Raw genomic sequence first — 17,854 nt, forward strand, 5'->3', positions numbered from 1 at the left:
ATTAGGGAAAAAATAACTAGTTTTTGCTCCCTTGCCTTTCACTTTTGGGAAAACATTGATTTATGATAACCATCTCATTGGAAATAAGCAAGCTCACCTGGTATTTATCAGGATCTGCACCTCCAGCTTGTCCCACAAAAAGTCCTGCTCCTTCTTCCAGCTCTATCTTACCGGATGACCTCTCAAGATGAACCACCTTAAATTCTTCACAGTCCATATAAAGCACCACATTGTAATCCCGCACACTGAGGGCAAAGCGAGTCCACAGATTGACCAGAGAAGGGACAGTAAATGTGGCTGCAACGTTGGAATTTTGAGAACCAGGCTCCGTATAGTAGAATATGATTTGCTGTTTTCCATCTTTCACTTCAGAAAGCTTCACACCAACATAGATGATTGACTGGGAGGCATCCGTAAGAGCAAAAAGCACCCCTGCGTTGTCTGAAGTGGCTTGAATGTAGAACAACAGTGAGAAGTCTCTGTAAAAGGGGCTTGGGAGGTGGTACCGTGCCACTTGTCCTGCATTGGCATCTGGACTAAACACGTAAGCAGGACTTTTGTCTGGGCCATAGATTTTGGTTATCTGGTCTGGTGGAGGATCTCCAATCAACTCTAAGAGACCAACTTCTCTGCTGAAATTTTCTGTTAAGAAAAGAAATGAGATAGTTTCAGAAACAAGGATGGTATCCAACACCCCCTGGAAAATCTCCTAAGAATCAGAGTGGGAAGAGGGTAATTCTGAGCTAGTTGATATGCTTGATCCCATATTGAATTTCACTTTTTCTGCCCATCCATATAGCCCATCTACTTCCCGTCTACAGATTATTTATCTCTTGAAAGGTTCTGTTCAGAATGAAGAATTTATTGCATAGTGAAGAAGGCATGTTGCAGTGTCATCGTTCCGAAACAAATAGGATTTCTAGATGGTTCCAGTCTTCTACAAGACTGCCTGCTTACACTTCAGGAAATGAAATTGTGTTGCAAATACCTATTTAAATTTTAATTTTAATTTTCCATAGATTCAGCAGTTTTATGTCTGTCTGTCCGTCTGTCCATCCCTCCCTCCCTGGAAAGAAACCTCCAGAATTTCAAAGGGACCCAGTGCGGTGGTTTTTAAATAAGAGTCTACTTTTAGGTGAGAAAAAGTGATTTTATTACCCATAAGGGTTGTTTTGCTTAGCAGTTATAACAATAACATTGCAGGTATATTCCTGGGCAAGAAACTCCAGACAAAGTTGCTGTTGGTTGGTAAGCTAACCAAACCCAGATATGGCCCTACATATCTGATGCTTGCAAACAGCAACTCACCCCTTGATCACCCCACCACCACCACCAATTGTAGTAATTGCAGTATAATCTGCATGGAATTGCTCTTGAAAATGACACAGAAGCTTCAATTGGTCCAGAATGTGGAAGCCCATGTACTAGCTAAAAAAAACTTGCCAGTGTAGGATTACACCTGGTCACTGTTTGCCAAAAGGCTCCTGGGCCCAATTCAAAGCCTTGGTCATTACCTATAAGTTGTGGGGCTAACATGGGCCTCTTGGAAATCCCACCCCAATAAGAGATCCATAGGGCTGGAATGAGGTAACCAGACTTTTCAATAACAGCATTTTGAAATTGTCTGTGTGTGCTATTCCAACCCAGAGGCACAGCTCGGTTGATTTTCCTTTCATTCAATAAGTCCCTGAAGCCTCTTTATTCCAAAAGCTGTTCAACCATATCTTTGTGGGGCAATCAGTGTTTACTGTGTTAAAGATTATGACACATTATATCAACCGTGTTATTCTTCAATTTATTGGACATCGATCAGAATCTTAGTGATGGCGGAGGTATATGAAAATCATAAAATATAAATCAAGAAGTAACAAATATGTCAAAAAGTGCTAAGGAGTTGGAATGAATTAAAACAATAGCTGACCAGAAACTTCAGGCATAAAATCACATTCTGCTATCCCACCACTTTGGCATTCTCCTTATACGAAGAATGTGGGAGGTACACAGTCTTGATCTTCCAAGTCACTAAAAATCTTCAACCGTTTCAGATCTGATCTGGTTTACTTCAAAGGGGTTGATTTTGATTGGGTATGTTCAGTGGTGGGATTCAGCTGGTTCGCAGCACTTCAGCAGAACTGGGAGCTAATTTTTTGTTGCCCAGGCCCAGAACGGACTTCCGGAAGCAGCATCCACACAGAGAACCGGTTGTTCACATATTTGAATCCCACCACTGGGTATGTCCCAATTCTTTCTAAATCAGCAGTTCTGGATTTTGGCTGAATCAATTGGCTCTAGTATGGCTCTTATTTATATACATATACATGCATATATACATACACATATACATGATTTCCTATTTCAGGCTACCAAGTCAGTTGTGAATAATAACAGACATGCTCTAACAGTATCTTACCCAACAGCTTTTTCAACTGGCTGGGTTTGAGTAAGTTTCTGAACCACAAGTCAGTCAATCACATTTTAACCATTACTATGTTTGAACAACACACTAATTCAAGTATTCGATAAACTCACTGCCAAACTAAGTGCCAGTCCTATTAATTCCCACAGTGTAAGATAGGTGGCTATATAAATTAGATAAATAAAATAAATATTGGATAATTTACTAGTTAAAATTAGACCTTGCTATCAAAACTTCAGATGGCAAGTTTCATGTTAGAAAAGACATTTCTAAATTACTGCATAAATTAGAACTTTTTCTCTTGTAAATGCATATAATCAAACTCCAATGAGAAGATTAGAGTAGAATATTCTTTTTATCCTAATTAGAATATTTCTAATTAAAGTTCATGGAATTAATTAACATATATTTCTATGAATGCGACAGTTGCATATGCATTCATAAAAAGATACCAGTTCCTTTGAATGTACAGCACAGGACCAACAGTGATCTAATGTACACCACTGGAAGCACCTCATACAGACATTCTCCTAAAACCAAGTAGATTAAGATTTGGTCCATGCCTGAATGAAAGACCATCCATAACTGTTACCAGTTACTTTTTTAAAAAATGGATTTGTTCTGACATCTTGCTCAAACGGTTACAAAGCTTGGAATCAGCAAGGCGTTAGAAAAAAACTATTTTTAAAAGAGAAATGAAGAAGTCTCTCTGTTCTTCTTGCTAGGCAGCACTTTACACTTTATGTACAGAATTCAACGTATGACATTCTTTTTAAAACAATTCAGGTAATTGATCCAGGGAATAGACACCCTACAGCCCATGTCCAGACTCTCAAGATGGTAGATATAGGAAAGGCACTTTGGACTGTCTATTTTCAGGGTCAGCGCCTACTATATCTTGCTTATAAATTCTTATAATAGTATAATAGGCAAGACAAGTTATTTAATGAGGGCATTTTCCCCCCTCCTCACATTAGCCCAAGCCAGTCGTAATTCCAGTTGGCCTCTCTTCAAAACAATGGTGAAAATGACAGTGTAAAAAAAAAGATTCAGGGGAAAGAATTGTTAGGTGGAAGGAAGCTCAGGAACTCTTTTCCAGGGAGCTTCTTCCTCTTGCAAATATGTCTTCTTCCCTCCTTCTCCAAGAAATAAATCTGGAAAATGAGTTAAAAAATGGCATTGGAAAATAGACTATCACTTCCACCCCTGGTTTGGAAGACAACAGCAAATCTGTGTACAGTAGCAACAAAAGCAACAGTTAAAACAACTAAACTTAAGTTGGGAGAACTCCTTAAGCTAGTGCTTCAAAGCAATTTCTCTCAAGATTAAGTCCCCAGTTCCTCTGAAGGGGAAGAGGAAGCACATACTGCATAATAGAAAATCAGAGATTTTCAAAGGGAAAGCATATGTACTTTGACCTGTGGTTAGAAACTAACTGGAAGATACTAAAAAAGTATTTAAATTCCAGCAAAAAACATTTTCTAATTGCAGCCTAGCACAAATATTTCAAATGAAGTACAGCTTCTTCGCAATATCTAACGATAGCTGGAACGTATATTATAGGTAGTCCTCAGGATTACTTACTATCCACATTCAAAGTACCAATGGCCATCCCACCCACCCCCCACAGTCATGTGACCGCATTTTGGGTGCTCAGCAACCAGCCCGCATTTATAGCTGATTGCAGTATCCCATAGTCAGTATCCCATAGTCAAATTGTGACATTTTTTTTGCTGGTAACCTGCATTTACTTCCAGTTTCCAGCAAAAAAACCCACCCATTACAAACAATGGATTTGCATAATAACCACAGCATTTGCTTAACGACCACTGAGAAAAGGGTCATAAAATCAGGGGAAGTCACGTGGTAAGCTGCTCAATTATGGTCATAAGTCAAGGACTATCTATATTGGAGTACATGCGACTTCCAGTTTGACTAGCAGAATTGTGTGGAATGCTGCTTATTCTTCATTTCTTACTTATATTTTTATACCTTTGAAAGGGAAGGACCCAGTGTGTCTGTGGGGCGATTGGCCTTCCATGATTTCAGCCTAGAGTGCAAGATCTTCATTCTGACAAGTAGGTCAGGAAAAGCAAAATCCTTCCTCAGGCAGGGCTCTGTTCCACAAGAATAACATTTTACGGATTTTCAAGACTTCCATGAAATCTATCACAGACCGAGCATCTGTTGCTTGCTGGCAGGGACCAGACACAAGGGAATAATTCACACCAACAACAGGATCTATCTTGTTTCAGTTTGTATTATTTGGATGGGAAAACATTCTTCCTGGACCACAAACTGGAAATCCCTCCACAAAGTCTCTAGTGACTCTGCTCAAGGCTCACGCTGGAAAGCTCATCCTGAGAATACGGATTCGGCTGCTTCCTTTCCCTGTGTGGCCCCAAGAGAGACAAGATATAGATTGCCATTTTTATCTCTTCATGTCTTTTTCCAGATAGAGTGGCCTGAGGATTCAAAAATCATTTTCTATAGAATGTATTCTAACAATGCAGAATATGTAGTACAGCCAATGGTTAGGGCCCAAATACTTTGCATAAGTCTGAGAAATCATGAGAACGGAAAACCAGAGTCGACAAATGAAAACTGGTAACAAAGTTGTGAGCTGAAATTTACATGCCTAGTTCAAGCCTACAGATTTCCTCGAAGAATTGAAATAATCTTCTATTCAGCTAAATGTTATTCTTGTAACCACACAACTGTATTTTAACCAGGATTGTAATGAGTCATTTGCCATCTGTAAATAAAGAGGCTGAGAATTTCTAGCAAGCTGGAAAGAGACACTGGATATAAATTTCAATCTGGCTCTGGAAGGAGCAAAAACAGAATGGCAGGCAATTTACTTTTTAAAATGTAGAGCCACTTTTATGGACTTTCTTCCGTGGCAGGTTTAGGTAAATGAATTCAATCTCTATAAGGGCAACAAGGCAGCTCTTCTGCCCTTGAAACAGGATGAATAATTTGGAGTACAGGCCCTGAGATCTTTGGATGCAAAATTTAACCTGATAAAATAAGAAACTTATTAAATGCGTGACTTGAACTTAAAGAACAATCCTATTAAGTATATTGAATTAGACTCAATTCAATAGTAATAATTAGATTTGTCAGTGAAGAGAAATTTAGCTTTTGCCCTGATCTGCTCCCTTCCAGAGAGCAACCTGCAGTGCCAAATAGTGTCAACTCAGCCAGGAAAAAAAATCTGTCCCTCCCTCCTTTTCACTAAAGGGAACTGCTCCTTTTCCTCAAAACTTTGGGAATGGTAGGTACATCCACAAAGCACCTTAAATACCACCTTTTAAGGACAATAGGGGAAATCTGAAAGCCAGAACAGAACGTTTTCTATGTTTTGAGAGAACAAGAACAAATAAAATATTCACGAGGACAGAAATGCAAACGCGTTCTGATTTAATAACTGTTTTGTAGTCCGATGTGGGAATAAAGAGCTAATTTTAGTTGCCTTTTACATGAATATAAAATGAAGACCCACTATACGAGGACGGCATGTCAACTTTAATTCCTAAAATATATGCATTCATTAATTACATTGCCTGAACAGAAACCTCCTCCAAACTTAAGCTCTGTTGAAATACGTTAATGAGTGTGGGTGGGAAATGACAAGGTCTTTCATTGCCCCCTCCACAGACACACATTCATCCTATGTACATATAATGTATGAATAGGGATAAAACTGCTGCCACAAGAACTCTTTTAATAGTCTATGCAAAACTGTGACATTTTGTGTACTTACAGTACAATGGCATACAGCCCCTGATGCTCTTCAAATATGGAAGCCCTAAGCATAGTTTCTGTTCCTATAAGGACAGTCAGCCCCACCCCATGGCAAGTGGCCTTGCCCAGCCTGTGCCTTTCTTAGGTTATCTGTTTACTTATTTAAAATATTTACATAGCTGCTCGTCTTATAACATGACACATTTGCAGCGTGAAGTCAAAACAAGCATGAAATAGAGAACATCTGGTCCTCCCGATAGAGCTGATCTCCAGCCACCCTAAGCAAAGGCACGCCTTAGGTATAATAGCCTACAGGTAGTCCTCGACTTACAATAGTTCATTTAGTGACCATTCAGAGTTACAGCGGCACTGAAAAAAAGTGACGTATGGCCAGTTTTCACACTTACGACCATTTGTTGCATCTCTATGGTCATGAGATCAAAATTCAGATGCTTGGCGACTGACTCACATTGATGATGGTTGCTGTGTCCCCGGGGTCACGTGATCCCCTTTTGCGACCTTCTGACGAGCAAAGTCAATGGGGAAGCCAGATTCACTTAACAACAGTTTGACTAGCTTAACAACAGCAGTGATTCAATTGACAACTGTGGCGAGAAATGTCGCAAAATGGGGCAAAACTCACTTAACAAGTGTTTCATCAGCAACAAAAACTTTGGGCTCAAGTGTGGTCATAGGTTAAGGACTAGCTGCATTAAGAATGAGTTAGAAGGTGGGACCTAGCCAACCTTTGGCTAATCTTGAAAAAAATGAGCATGGTTCATCTTTTCTGTCATAAAGGAAATTTCATGACTGCAGATGGAAAGTAGGGAAAAAAAGGGGAGAGGGATCCTAGAAAAAGGCAGTGGCAAGCTCCCCCTATACTATTGCCACCCCAATCCCCACCCCAAGCTTGGTTGTACCCATGTAGTCAGTAGAAGGAAAGTTCAACTTGCACACTTTTCTTACTTAGCCTAATATCTAGAAGAGGCTGGCTCAGGAATTCTGGGAGTTGAAGTCCACAAGTCCTAAAAGAGCCAAGGTTCCCCACCCCTGATCTAGAAGGTCCCGGGTTCTCCACTTTTGTGTTTCCCTGTGATGCTCAGGCTCCACATTTTCTTCTCCCTGACCCCACTTGTGGTATACATGGCCAATGAAGGAATGATCATGGAAGACCTTCATGTGATAGGCATATGGGGGAGTCAATGGTGCTCCTTGTTAAATGTAATAGTGGAGTTTCGGACTAAGGAAGGAAAAACAGTTCAGCTTTGTATATTCTCTGACTATATTCGCACAACACAAATGACCCAGCCATTTCTTCCCATAGTCCATCAACTCACTTTGTGTGTCAGCAGCAGATTACACAAGACAGTTGTGACACTCTGCCATGTAGTGGCTACTTTTCAAGCAAAGAACACCTGACAGCTATCGCTTCCACCTCCCTTTCTGTCTCCTTCACTTTCTCTCTCCCTCTAGAGGGAAAGATGAAAATCACCAAGGATATCACAAGCAGACAGGCCAACTTCTTTCTGTCCCCTTTACAGCATCCCAGTGTAACCAGAATAAAAATTCAAGGTCATTTTAGTCTCCGGAATAAGAAGAATCACTCATCCCTCTGGTAAGTATCATTTAATTTAGCTCTATATAAGACCAAGTCTGTTTGAGATGAAATTTTAAGCCCCCTTCACTTAATCAAGTGGATTTTTTGCACAGGTTAAAGAGTTCTTAAGATAGGCCACAGACATAGCAAGTGTGTCATGCAAACAGGCCTTTGATGATGATCTGACATATGCTGGTGTTTCTCAACCTGGACAGCTTGTAGATCTGTGGACTTCAACTCCCAGAATTCCCCAACCAGCATCATATGCCATTTGTTATTTGAAGGAAAATCAACATTAACCTAAACTTTGCTAAACATTTGATGCTTGCTGTCACAATTTTCAAATCTCGCCATAATTTTTCACTTCCATGTGTGTTGGTAGTCTATGTGACATTTGCTCATGCAAAACAGGATTAAGAACTTGGTGTATAACATGAAAATACTAAAGGAATGGCCCCTTCACATAATCCATCTGTCCAATACACTATCAAAGTGTCTCTCCTTCATCAGTGAATTGCTCTGCTTCCAGGATAAGAAGTAATGCATGGGAACTTATCAGGGAGAGAAACAACCTAGAAATAGGGAGAAATTTCCCGAGAGTGAGAACAACCAATCAGTGGAACAGCTTGCCTCCAGAAGTTGTGGGTGCTCCAACACAGAAGGTTTTTAAGAAGAGACTGCACAGTCACTTGTCTGAAATGGTATAGGGTCTGCTGCTTGGGCAAGGGGTTGGACTGGATGACCTCCAAGGTCCCTTCCAACTCTGTTATTCTGTATTCTGTATAAGAGAGGACTCTGAAACTACTGTGATGTATCCTGAAGCACCAGCACGTTCAATAGTTCATGGTCATTCTGCTAGCACTCCAGGGACCCTCCCTTTCAGGAAGAACACAGCTGCAAGAGAGAAAGAAATCTCTAGCCTTGCAGATTTTGGCTAGATGAGGCAGACATGAGGAGGTCCATCCAAATCTCTGTTCCGCTCTCAGCAGCGACCTTGTGTTACCTTTCTGTAACTTTCTGTATAAAATGAAATAGATCCTGCTAAGCCAAGTTGTACAGAAAGAAAGTACTGCACTCTGGAAGCACAAAAACTGGCATGCACATGAGAACATAAGCTGCAGTTAGCGAAAGAATAATGCTCCTATCGTTCACTTTTCCACCCACCACCTCTTTCTCACATGCATAGTTATTAGTCACTCTGAACTCAACTTTTTTTCCTAACTGCCCTTTCCCCTAAGCTGTGGAATATTGAGCAACATACACTACAATTTGACAAATTGCAGAAGCAACTATTTGTTGGATGTGATGGAACACGGTGCTGAAGTGAGACAATTTCCTGATGACATAAAGATGACATACTGTATAAATGCAAAAGAGGGGACTAGTAGCCTTAACGTGTGCATTTTGCAGAGAAGTATTTTATGGAAAAGTTAAGATTGACGGATTGCTATTTAACACTTTTCTTTTTTAAAAAAACTGGCAACTATCCCTCAGCCACTCTCAAGTGCTTATTTTATATGCCTATAAATCAAATTCCAATAAAAGTGTCAAATAAAATAGGCCTTTTGTAACTTGGTACAAAGAAGACAGAGATAGATAAAAATATCTCACCCAAGGTAATTCCATAATGTCTTAATACTATCTGATCAATCACTGAAATGAAGAACAATTCTAACTCGAAGAAGATGCAGCCTGGCTTGCAAGGCACTGTTGCCCTGGAGTCCAGAAGGGGTCCCATCTGTGCACTCTGCACTCACCCTGCATCTTTACCAGGCATGTATAGCAAAGATCATGCAACTCCATGCAACTCCACATGCCAGAGTCCATCAGCCACAATTGGCAGCTTTCCTTCACAGGACCTGCCCTTCATTTTCAGCCCACAAATAGCCCACTAGCAGGAGACCTAGGTAGAATACACTGTTCGCAGGTAGATTTAAGACAACAACAACAATAGGCTTTAATCTTGCAATGCTTGGGTTTTTATTTTTATATTGACTTTATCAAACCATATTCTGATAATTGTCCTGCTGCAAGAAGAAGTGCAGAGGAGGAATCCTGTCACAATTTCTGCATATGTGACTCTCATGTTTGGAGTGCACATTGTGTCTTTTATCCAGCAGAAGCCCCTCTTCGTATCCTTTAATACTCAATGCATGTCAACATCAGGCTGCATACTCTCCCACTTTTCTCTATTGGGCACTTGTTTTGAGAGAGTAGGACCTCCCAAAATAGTTTGTGTCACTGACCTGAGAAAGTCAAAATTGTGTCGGACCTTGCTCTTTAGCCCAGTTGGCATATTCATTTGCCATTTCTAGTTGCTCTTTGATTACCTTTTCCTTGCCAAGGGTTTGGGAACGGAAGCTTTCCATGCATACAACTTGAGCAGGCTCTACAGGCTCCTGAGAGAACATGGTGGGCTGCCATTTCTTCTCATTCCTCGCCCAAAGTGAGTTTGAATGGCTGAAAGCAGTCAGGGGTTACTTTTCACAACCAGTCGCCTAGTAACGTGCTATTTGGTCATGGAACCCCCTGAAAAGTGGTGATTTTGGTCCTTGAGAACCTTTCACAGCTGAAGTATCTTTCAAAAGGTTTCATTGTCATAACAATACACATGAGATACATGCTCACACAAAAGAATGCTGTACTACACTTCCACTTAAATTGCACCATCTCAGTAGGAAAACTCTGATTGGTTTATACACTGCCGATTGCTCAAATCTTAGGGCACCTCATGCTTGGAGTGCACTGATTATTACCTGGAATTCGACACAACGTCTTTGTGCCTGCACTGAAAAATACAGGAACTAAAGCTGGTACTGTATGTATTCTTGCTTATACAAGTAAACTCTAGCCATGTACTTTAACACAAACTCCATAAATCATGTGCTGGGGCCCAAAAGAACATGTGGCTTTATTCCACAATGTGATCTGGACCATTCCTTCTGCTACCCACTTTCCCAGGCACTTCCTCAAGACACATGGCCAATGGGCTCACTGACCAGGGATGACAATTGCTGCTTCCTGCTTGAGGTCATGGATTTCTCCATGGTTCCTCCTCAGCCCTACCATGACTACCATGTATGGTCAAGATTGGATGCACCAAGCTGATCTCTTTCCTTCTCCTCTGTGATCAGCGGTGTGGAGGCATCCTTGTGTGACTAGTGGAGGATATACAGCATATTGCAATTCGTGCAGGGTTTCCCTTCTCTGCTGCTACTGAGTCCATGGTCCCATCAGAAACATGTGCACGGAAATATCACCAGTTGCAGCAATAGTGGCCAATACCAAGGCCATCATTATTCATTCCATTTATATATCATAATAGACATGGTGATTGGGGCTGTGATGTTCCCGGGTAGGCTGATGGGTTACACAACACTTTGACATTGCCCTGGAACAGCATATTGCACAGGAATTGAACAGTGGAAGTGATGTGCTGTTCTGGCTAGATCTGTTCCTGTCGATGCAACCTGCTACGTTCCTTTTGGGGGCTAATAACTGTGGACTGGGAAGGAAGATTAAGCAAACCCAGTTACAAAATATAGTTCAACATTCAATTTATAATCTTACACAGATTTATGCAGGAATCAGCTACAGTGAACAGAAGAGACAAGGAATGTCCATTTAAGCGAGCAGGCCTACTTAATATTAAGCACAAAAAACATTGAAAAGGTTGATTATGATTACACTGAACCCACACCCACACTGCTGCTTCCTTACTATCCCCTCCTAATAAATTCCATTCCTCTACTCCCTGGGAAAGCTGCCTCAATCGGCGTTCCAGGCTTCCCAATATAATTGTATGTTTTTATTTTGTAAAATGAAATATTTATGAAGAACATCAAGTTTCTCATGAGGCAAACTGGTCATTCTTATCCATTAATAATTCATTTAGCAACACCAGCAGAACCCTGGGATATTTATATGTTGACCCTACACAATAAATTATTATGTGTCTGGCATAGTTCTTCATCTCTTCTCGATCACCCATACAACTGGTGAGACTTTTGTTCCTCATATATGTTAGGAAAACAAGCTAGAGCCAACTGATGCAAACAAATATCTCTACTTTTAAAAATTGAACTCTACATATTATAATCATTATTATCCATTGCATGTATTTTAGGCATGATTTTAAAAATCCTTTAAAAATAAAATTGCAACAAAACGTGACACATTTACAAGGTAAAAACTATCCTGAACTGGGTTAGAGGTGGGAAATAAACCAAAAATATAAATCAAAATGAGTCTCAAATTAAAAAACCCAGAGCTGATTAACACGCTAAATGATTTTGCAGAGAGAAATCAAGAATCAAATAAGCAACCCTAAATCGTGGTGATTTCAAAATTCAGTATACCAGAATCAAAAGAAATAAGAGAACTTGAGGAATGCAATGCCTTTTCTCAAGTACATTACTGCATGAATATGTTTTCCACAACTTAAAGCACTTATGAATTGAGAATATAGGGTATAATTTTTACTCATGGGGTAATTAAGTCAAGGGTTTCTGTGAAAATCTTAAATTGGAACTAATTTACAGTGATTCTCACCATGGTTAGATATGGCCTTTTTATGTACAAAAGAGGTCCAAAAGGGTCATGATCTAATTGTAGATAATTGTATCTTCTCATATTCTGGAGAAAACTGCTATCATTAAAAAAAGATTCTAACTATATAAAACAGGGTTATGATCTTTGCTTTTGGTTAAGAAGCACATTTTCTCTCTAGTAATGCCATTTTTTCACAGAACCACCCTGTACCTTTTTGAGAGAAATATTAACTACACCATCTAAAGTCAATGACTCATTAACTAATCAACAGATCCAATCCTGTGTACGTTTTCATTTTACTGCACCCACAAGCTTTACAATCTGCAAAAGACATTAATCTAACAAACACCAAAAATGGTTGGCCAATAAAGCCCAGCCATGTGGTCAGTGTTTAGATAAAAGCTGGCAAAGCTTGGAAATCTTGGATGTCAGTCAAAAGCATTTTGTTCCTCCTGAAATTAAGATGGTGAACACTGAACCAGTTTTTCACTTTTAAATGAACAAGCAAGTCCTAATTCCTTCATAAAGTGTTGCCATTTGGCCTTTGCAGATGTTATGTTTGGATGCATAGCATATCCTCAAAACTAAGCAGAAAAGCTGCTTTTAAGAAAGATAAAATGTGCAGTCCACAATCTTTCACTCCCACCGTAAAGTACCGTAAAGGGAGGCTGTCAGACCTACAGCCCACAGGAAAGAGCTCAGGGACACCCTACATTGCTCCAGGACTGCCTCCCCTTTGACCCCAGATCAGGGTCTGTACTGTGAATAAAGATAACCGTTGTTAGTTATGAGTCACCCATCACCACCAGGGAGATTAATGGCTCCTAAAAGATGAGTAATCAAAAGAGATCGCCAGATGTTTGTTCCCTTTTATATACCCCCACCCCAAAATAGAGTTCCCAAAGTAGCTAGCTATCTTCCTAATAATGCCTGCCAGTATTCAGCTACCACACAGACAAGCCAAGGTCAACTCACATGACTGCCTTGTCCTTTATACTGTGTGAGAACATCAGAGAGCTAATTTCTCTGTCCCAATTAGCCAAGACTCCCCTGGGTAGCAAGCAGAGACCTTCCCCAAATGTAAATCCTGTTGGAGCTCCTTTAAATTGGAAATTCAACTCAACTTGTGTGTATCATAAAACCTCTTGTTATACAATTAATGCAAACTGATACATCATATGGAAATTTAAAACTTCAACCAAATAAGCAAAGTAGGTTAGATAACATAAAGGGAGAGAAATCACAACATAGGAAGTATCAAAGAACAAATTTTCTTGGCATCTAAAGGTATAAATGACAGCACCAAAATGGCTCTTGCTCCAACTCTGTAATTTGATTAAGTGGGTTGTGTCCATGAAGTTGTATGATGTAATTAATGTGTTAGTCTTTTTGATGTCACAAAATTCTTTCTTATATTAAAAGAGAACACTATCTTGGTGATCTCTCTCCAAATTTTAATGTCATTATGTTGTCCCAAGATGTAATTTGTGAGTTGTAAAGTTCTGAGTCCTAATTCCCATGCTGTAATCCTTCATCACTGCTCAGGGTTGATGGAGAGGCATAGTCCAAATCATCTGGCGGGCACAAGATTGTCTAACTGCATCTCCACAAGTATCCAGACTTTTTACTATTCCCACACATATATTTTATATTTTATTTGATTTCTATACCGCCCTTCTCCCGAGGGACTCAGGGCGGTTCACAGGGCATATATAAATAGCAGTACAAAAATTAAAAGGAAATTAAACCAATGCCCAATTAAAATACAACAATAATAGAATAATAAAAAACCAATTAAAAAACCCATATTCCCCCATCAGGCCAGACCAGCTAATTCAAATAAGTGGGTCTTCAGCCCACGGCGGAAGGATCGAAGGTCCGATGCCATCCAGAGCTCAACCAGCAGTTGGTTCCATAATGCCGGAGCACCCACAGAGAAGGCCCTCCCCCTGGGGGCCACCAGTCGACATTCCCTGACCGGAGGCACCCTGAGGAGGCCCTCTCTGTGGGCATGCACAGGGCGGAGGGGAGTGGACGCCGGCAGAAGGTGGTCCTCGAGGTATCCCGGACCGATGCCATGTAAGGACTTAAAGATCATGACCAAGACCTTGAACCTCACCCAGAGAACAACTGGTAACCAATGCAGCTCGCAGAGCAAAGGTGTAACATGGGAGTACCGGGAAACTCCCAAGACAACTCTCACGGCCGCATTCTGTACCAGTTGGAGCCTCCGAGTGGTCTTCAAGGGAAGCCCCATGTAGAGAGCATTACAGTAGTCTAGGCGAGAGGTCACGAGCGCATGAGTGACTGTACACAGGGCATCCCGGTCCAGATAGGGCCGCAACTGGCGCACCAGGCGAACCTGGGCGAAAGCCCCCCTAGTCACGGCCACTATATGATCTTCCAGAGTAAGTCGTGAATCTAGGAGGACTCCCAAGTTGCGAGCCCTATCCACGGGGGGTAAGAACTCACCCCCCATAGAAAGCGATGGAACATTTTGAATGTCCCGGGATGCCGGAATGTACAGCCACTCAGTCTTGTCAGGGTTGAGTTGAAGTCTGTTCCAACCCATCCAGATCCGAACCGCCTCCAGGCAACGGGACATCACAGCGAGGGCATCACTGGGGTGGTTTGGGGTCGAAATGAAAAGTTGGGTATCATCGGCGTATTGATGATACCCAACTCCAAAACAACGAATGATCTCACCCAGCAGTTTCATGTAGATGTTGAACAGGAGAGGCGAGAGAACCGACCCCTGAGGAACTCCACAAATGAGAGACCTAGGGGCCGATCTCTGCCCCCCTGCCAACACCGACTGCGAGCGTCCCAGGAGATAGGAGGAGAACCACTGAAGAACTGTGCCTCCCACTCCCAATCCCCTGAGACGCCGCAGCAAGATACCATGGTCGATGGTATCGAAAGCCGCCGAGAGGTCTAATAGGACTAGGACAGAGGAATATCCCCTATCCCGAGCCCTCCAGAGATCATTCACCAGAGCGACCAATGCCGTCTCCATGCTGTACCCGGGCCTGAAACCCGATTGGTACGGGTCCAAATAATCCGCTTCATCCAGGACCAGAGGGAGCTGATGCGCCACCACACTCTCAACAACCTTTGCAAGAAAGCGAAGGTTGGAGACTGGACGAAAGTTGTTCAATACAGCTGGGTCCAAGGCAGGCTTCTTGAGGAGAGGTCTCACCACCGCCTCCTTTAAGACGGTGGGGAAATTACCCTCACTCAAAGAAGCAGATATAACCGCCTGGAACCAGCCTCGTGTCCTCTCCCTAGCTGCATAGACCAGCCAAGAAGGGCACGGATCCAATAAACATGTGGTGGAGCTCAGCCTCCCCATAATCCTGTCCACTTCATCAGGGGTCACAGAATCAAACTCCTCCCAGATAACATTGACAAGACCGCCCGTGTCCTGATCGTCAGACTCTGCCCAGCTGGAGTCCAAACCGGTCCGAATCCGAGTGATTTTATCCGACAGATGTTGACTAAATTCCTCGGCACGACCCTGCAAAGGATCCTCCCTCACCTCCTGATTAAGAAGGGAGCGAGTCACCCTAAACAGGGCGGCCGGGCAATTATCTGCGGACGCGATGAGGGTAGAGAAGTAATTACACCTCGCCGCCCTCATCGCTGCGAGATAAGACCTAATATAGGTTCTTAACCGCAACCGGTCAGATTCGGATCGGCTGGACCTCCAGCAGCTCTCTAGGCCCCGTTTCCGACGCTTCATCTCCCGGAGCTCCGCAGAGAACCATGGAGCTCGCTGGGATCTGCACCGGGTCAGGGGCCGCAAGGGTACAACCCGGTCAAGTGCCTCAGTGGCTGCCCTTTCCCAGGCTTCCACTAAGGCATCCGCCGAGTTGTGAGCAATGGAGGCAGGTGGGGACCCCAGCGCCGCTTGGAATCTATCAGGATCCATTAAGCGTCTGGGGCGGTACCATCTAATTGGCTCCGTACCCCCACGGCGGGGGGTGGCAAGACGGAAGACCAGCCACAGGAGGTGATGATCGGTCCATGACAGAGGCATAATAAATGGAGAGCCCCCACCAAGATCATCCAACCACCGTCCAGATAAGAAAATCAGGTCAAGGGTGTGGCCTCCCTCATGAGTTGGTTCAGAAATTACTTGCGTCATGTCCATGGCCGTCATGGAAGCCATGAACTCCCGAGCTAGCTCAGATGAGCCTCCCAGGAATGGTAGATTGAAGTCCCCCAAAACTATAAGTTTGGGGAACTCAATCACCAACCCCGAGAGGATATCGAGCAGCTCGGGCAGGGCTGCCGCTGCGCGACTAGGCGAAATGTACACCAGCAGCAAGCCCAACTGCGCCCCAGAACCAAATCTCACAAAGAGAGACTCACACCCGACTATCTGAGGAACGGTGGTCTCCCGGGGACATAAGGTCTCCCTGATAATCACCGCCACACCCACGCCCCTACCTTGAGCTCGTGGCCGGTGTAGCACCCGGAAACCTGGTGGGCAAAGGTCAACCATAGGGACCCCACCCTCTGGGCCCAACCAAGTCTCCGTGATGCAAGCCAGGTCCGCGTGCTCACCCTCAACTAAATCCCTAACGAGGGGAGCTTTGTTAACCACGGACCTGGCATTCAGGTACACCAGCCGGAGCTCAGGAGGCTGCACATCCTCGCTCCCGGAACCTCGGGGAAGAAGCAGAGGGTCGGAGCGCCTCACCGCTTGCAAATAGCGGAGATGGCCCTCCCGGTTAACGATACGGCCCTATGTCTATCCACCTGCTGCCATTCCCCGTCGTGGGAATCGGTAGTCCCACGACCCGCTCATGAGCCCCGGAGACAACCACACCCTGTTCTCCCCCCGCGCGGTCAGACCCAAGTCTGGCCTGAGCCATGGTTGATTGGCCACCCCCCATAGCCAGACAACCCCCATCTCCCACCCCTCTCCCTAGCCCCATAAAAAATTTCGATAAAAAATTAATCAGGGGCCTCCTATTAAATTTATGTTGACGGTATAGGAAGAGATCCAACTTATTTATAATTACAGTTTATGAAAGAAGTTTATTGTACAATCATTCAGATAGTTCCTTCTATCTCTGTTCCACAGCTTTGAGGCCTAGACTGAAAATTAATAAATTTTTCCAGGAAGTTAGGAATTAAGAATCTTTAAATAGCTTTGAGAGTCCAAGGGTCCCAAGAGCAAAACAACTTGCTCTTCCTTATTCTGTTCTAGCCTTAGGAACCCAGTCCATGCTTGGATGATTTCCCATGCCTTTGTAAAGCTCTACTAATTCCAGGGCAATTGAGCATGATGAGAAAATCCTTGATGAGGGAAGCCAAGTAACCAACAGGGAGTTTACACGGAATGTCTCTAGTTCAGAGCAATATCTCTAGAGTCAGATTCCTTTTATGTACAAGTGGGCAATCCATGGCCCACTTCTGACACTTGGATACTGTCCCTTGGCTTTCAAGGCTCCAGGATTCAGGTAGTCCTCAATGTATGACACACAACTGGGATCAGAATTTCCATTGCTAAGTAAGGCAGTTAAGTGAGTTGC

At 42.8% G+C, this 17,854-nt stretch overlaps 1 protein-coding gene across 4 annotated transcripts in view; it reads right to left on the reverse strand.

Moving 5' to 3' along the window:
- The window catches only part of COL18A1 (collagen type XVIII alpha 1 chain), a 186,716-nt gene that overhangs the window by 69,818 nt on the left and 99,044 nt on the right, over window positions 1-17,854 (reverse strand). For all 4 annotated transcript variants that reach the window (XM_083361720.1, XM_083361719.1, XM_083361718.1 and 1 more), the window contains one exon: window positions 98-642. In XM_083361720.1, the coding sequence (XP_083217846.1) occupies window positions 98-642 (545 nt within the window). The remainder of the gene's footprint in view (window positions 1-97; window positions 643-17,854) is intronic.

Source organism: Vipera ursinii (genome assembly GCF_947247035.1).
Source record: "Vipera ursinii genome assembly, chromosome: 1".
In the NCBI taxonomy this organism is placed as follows: Eukaryota; Metazoa; Chordata; class Lepidosauria; order Squamata; family Viperidae; genus Vipera; species Vipera ursinii.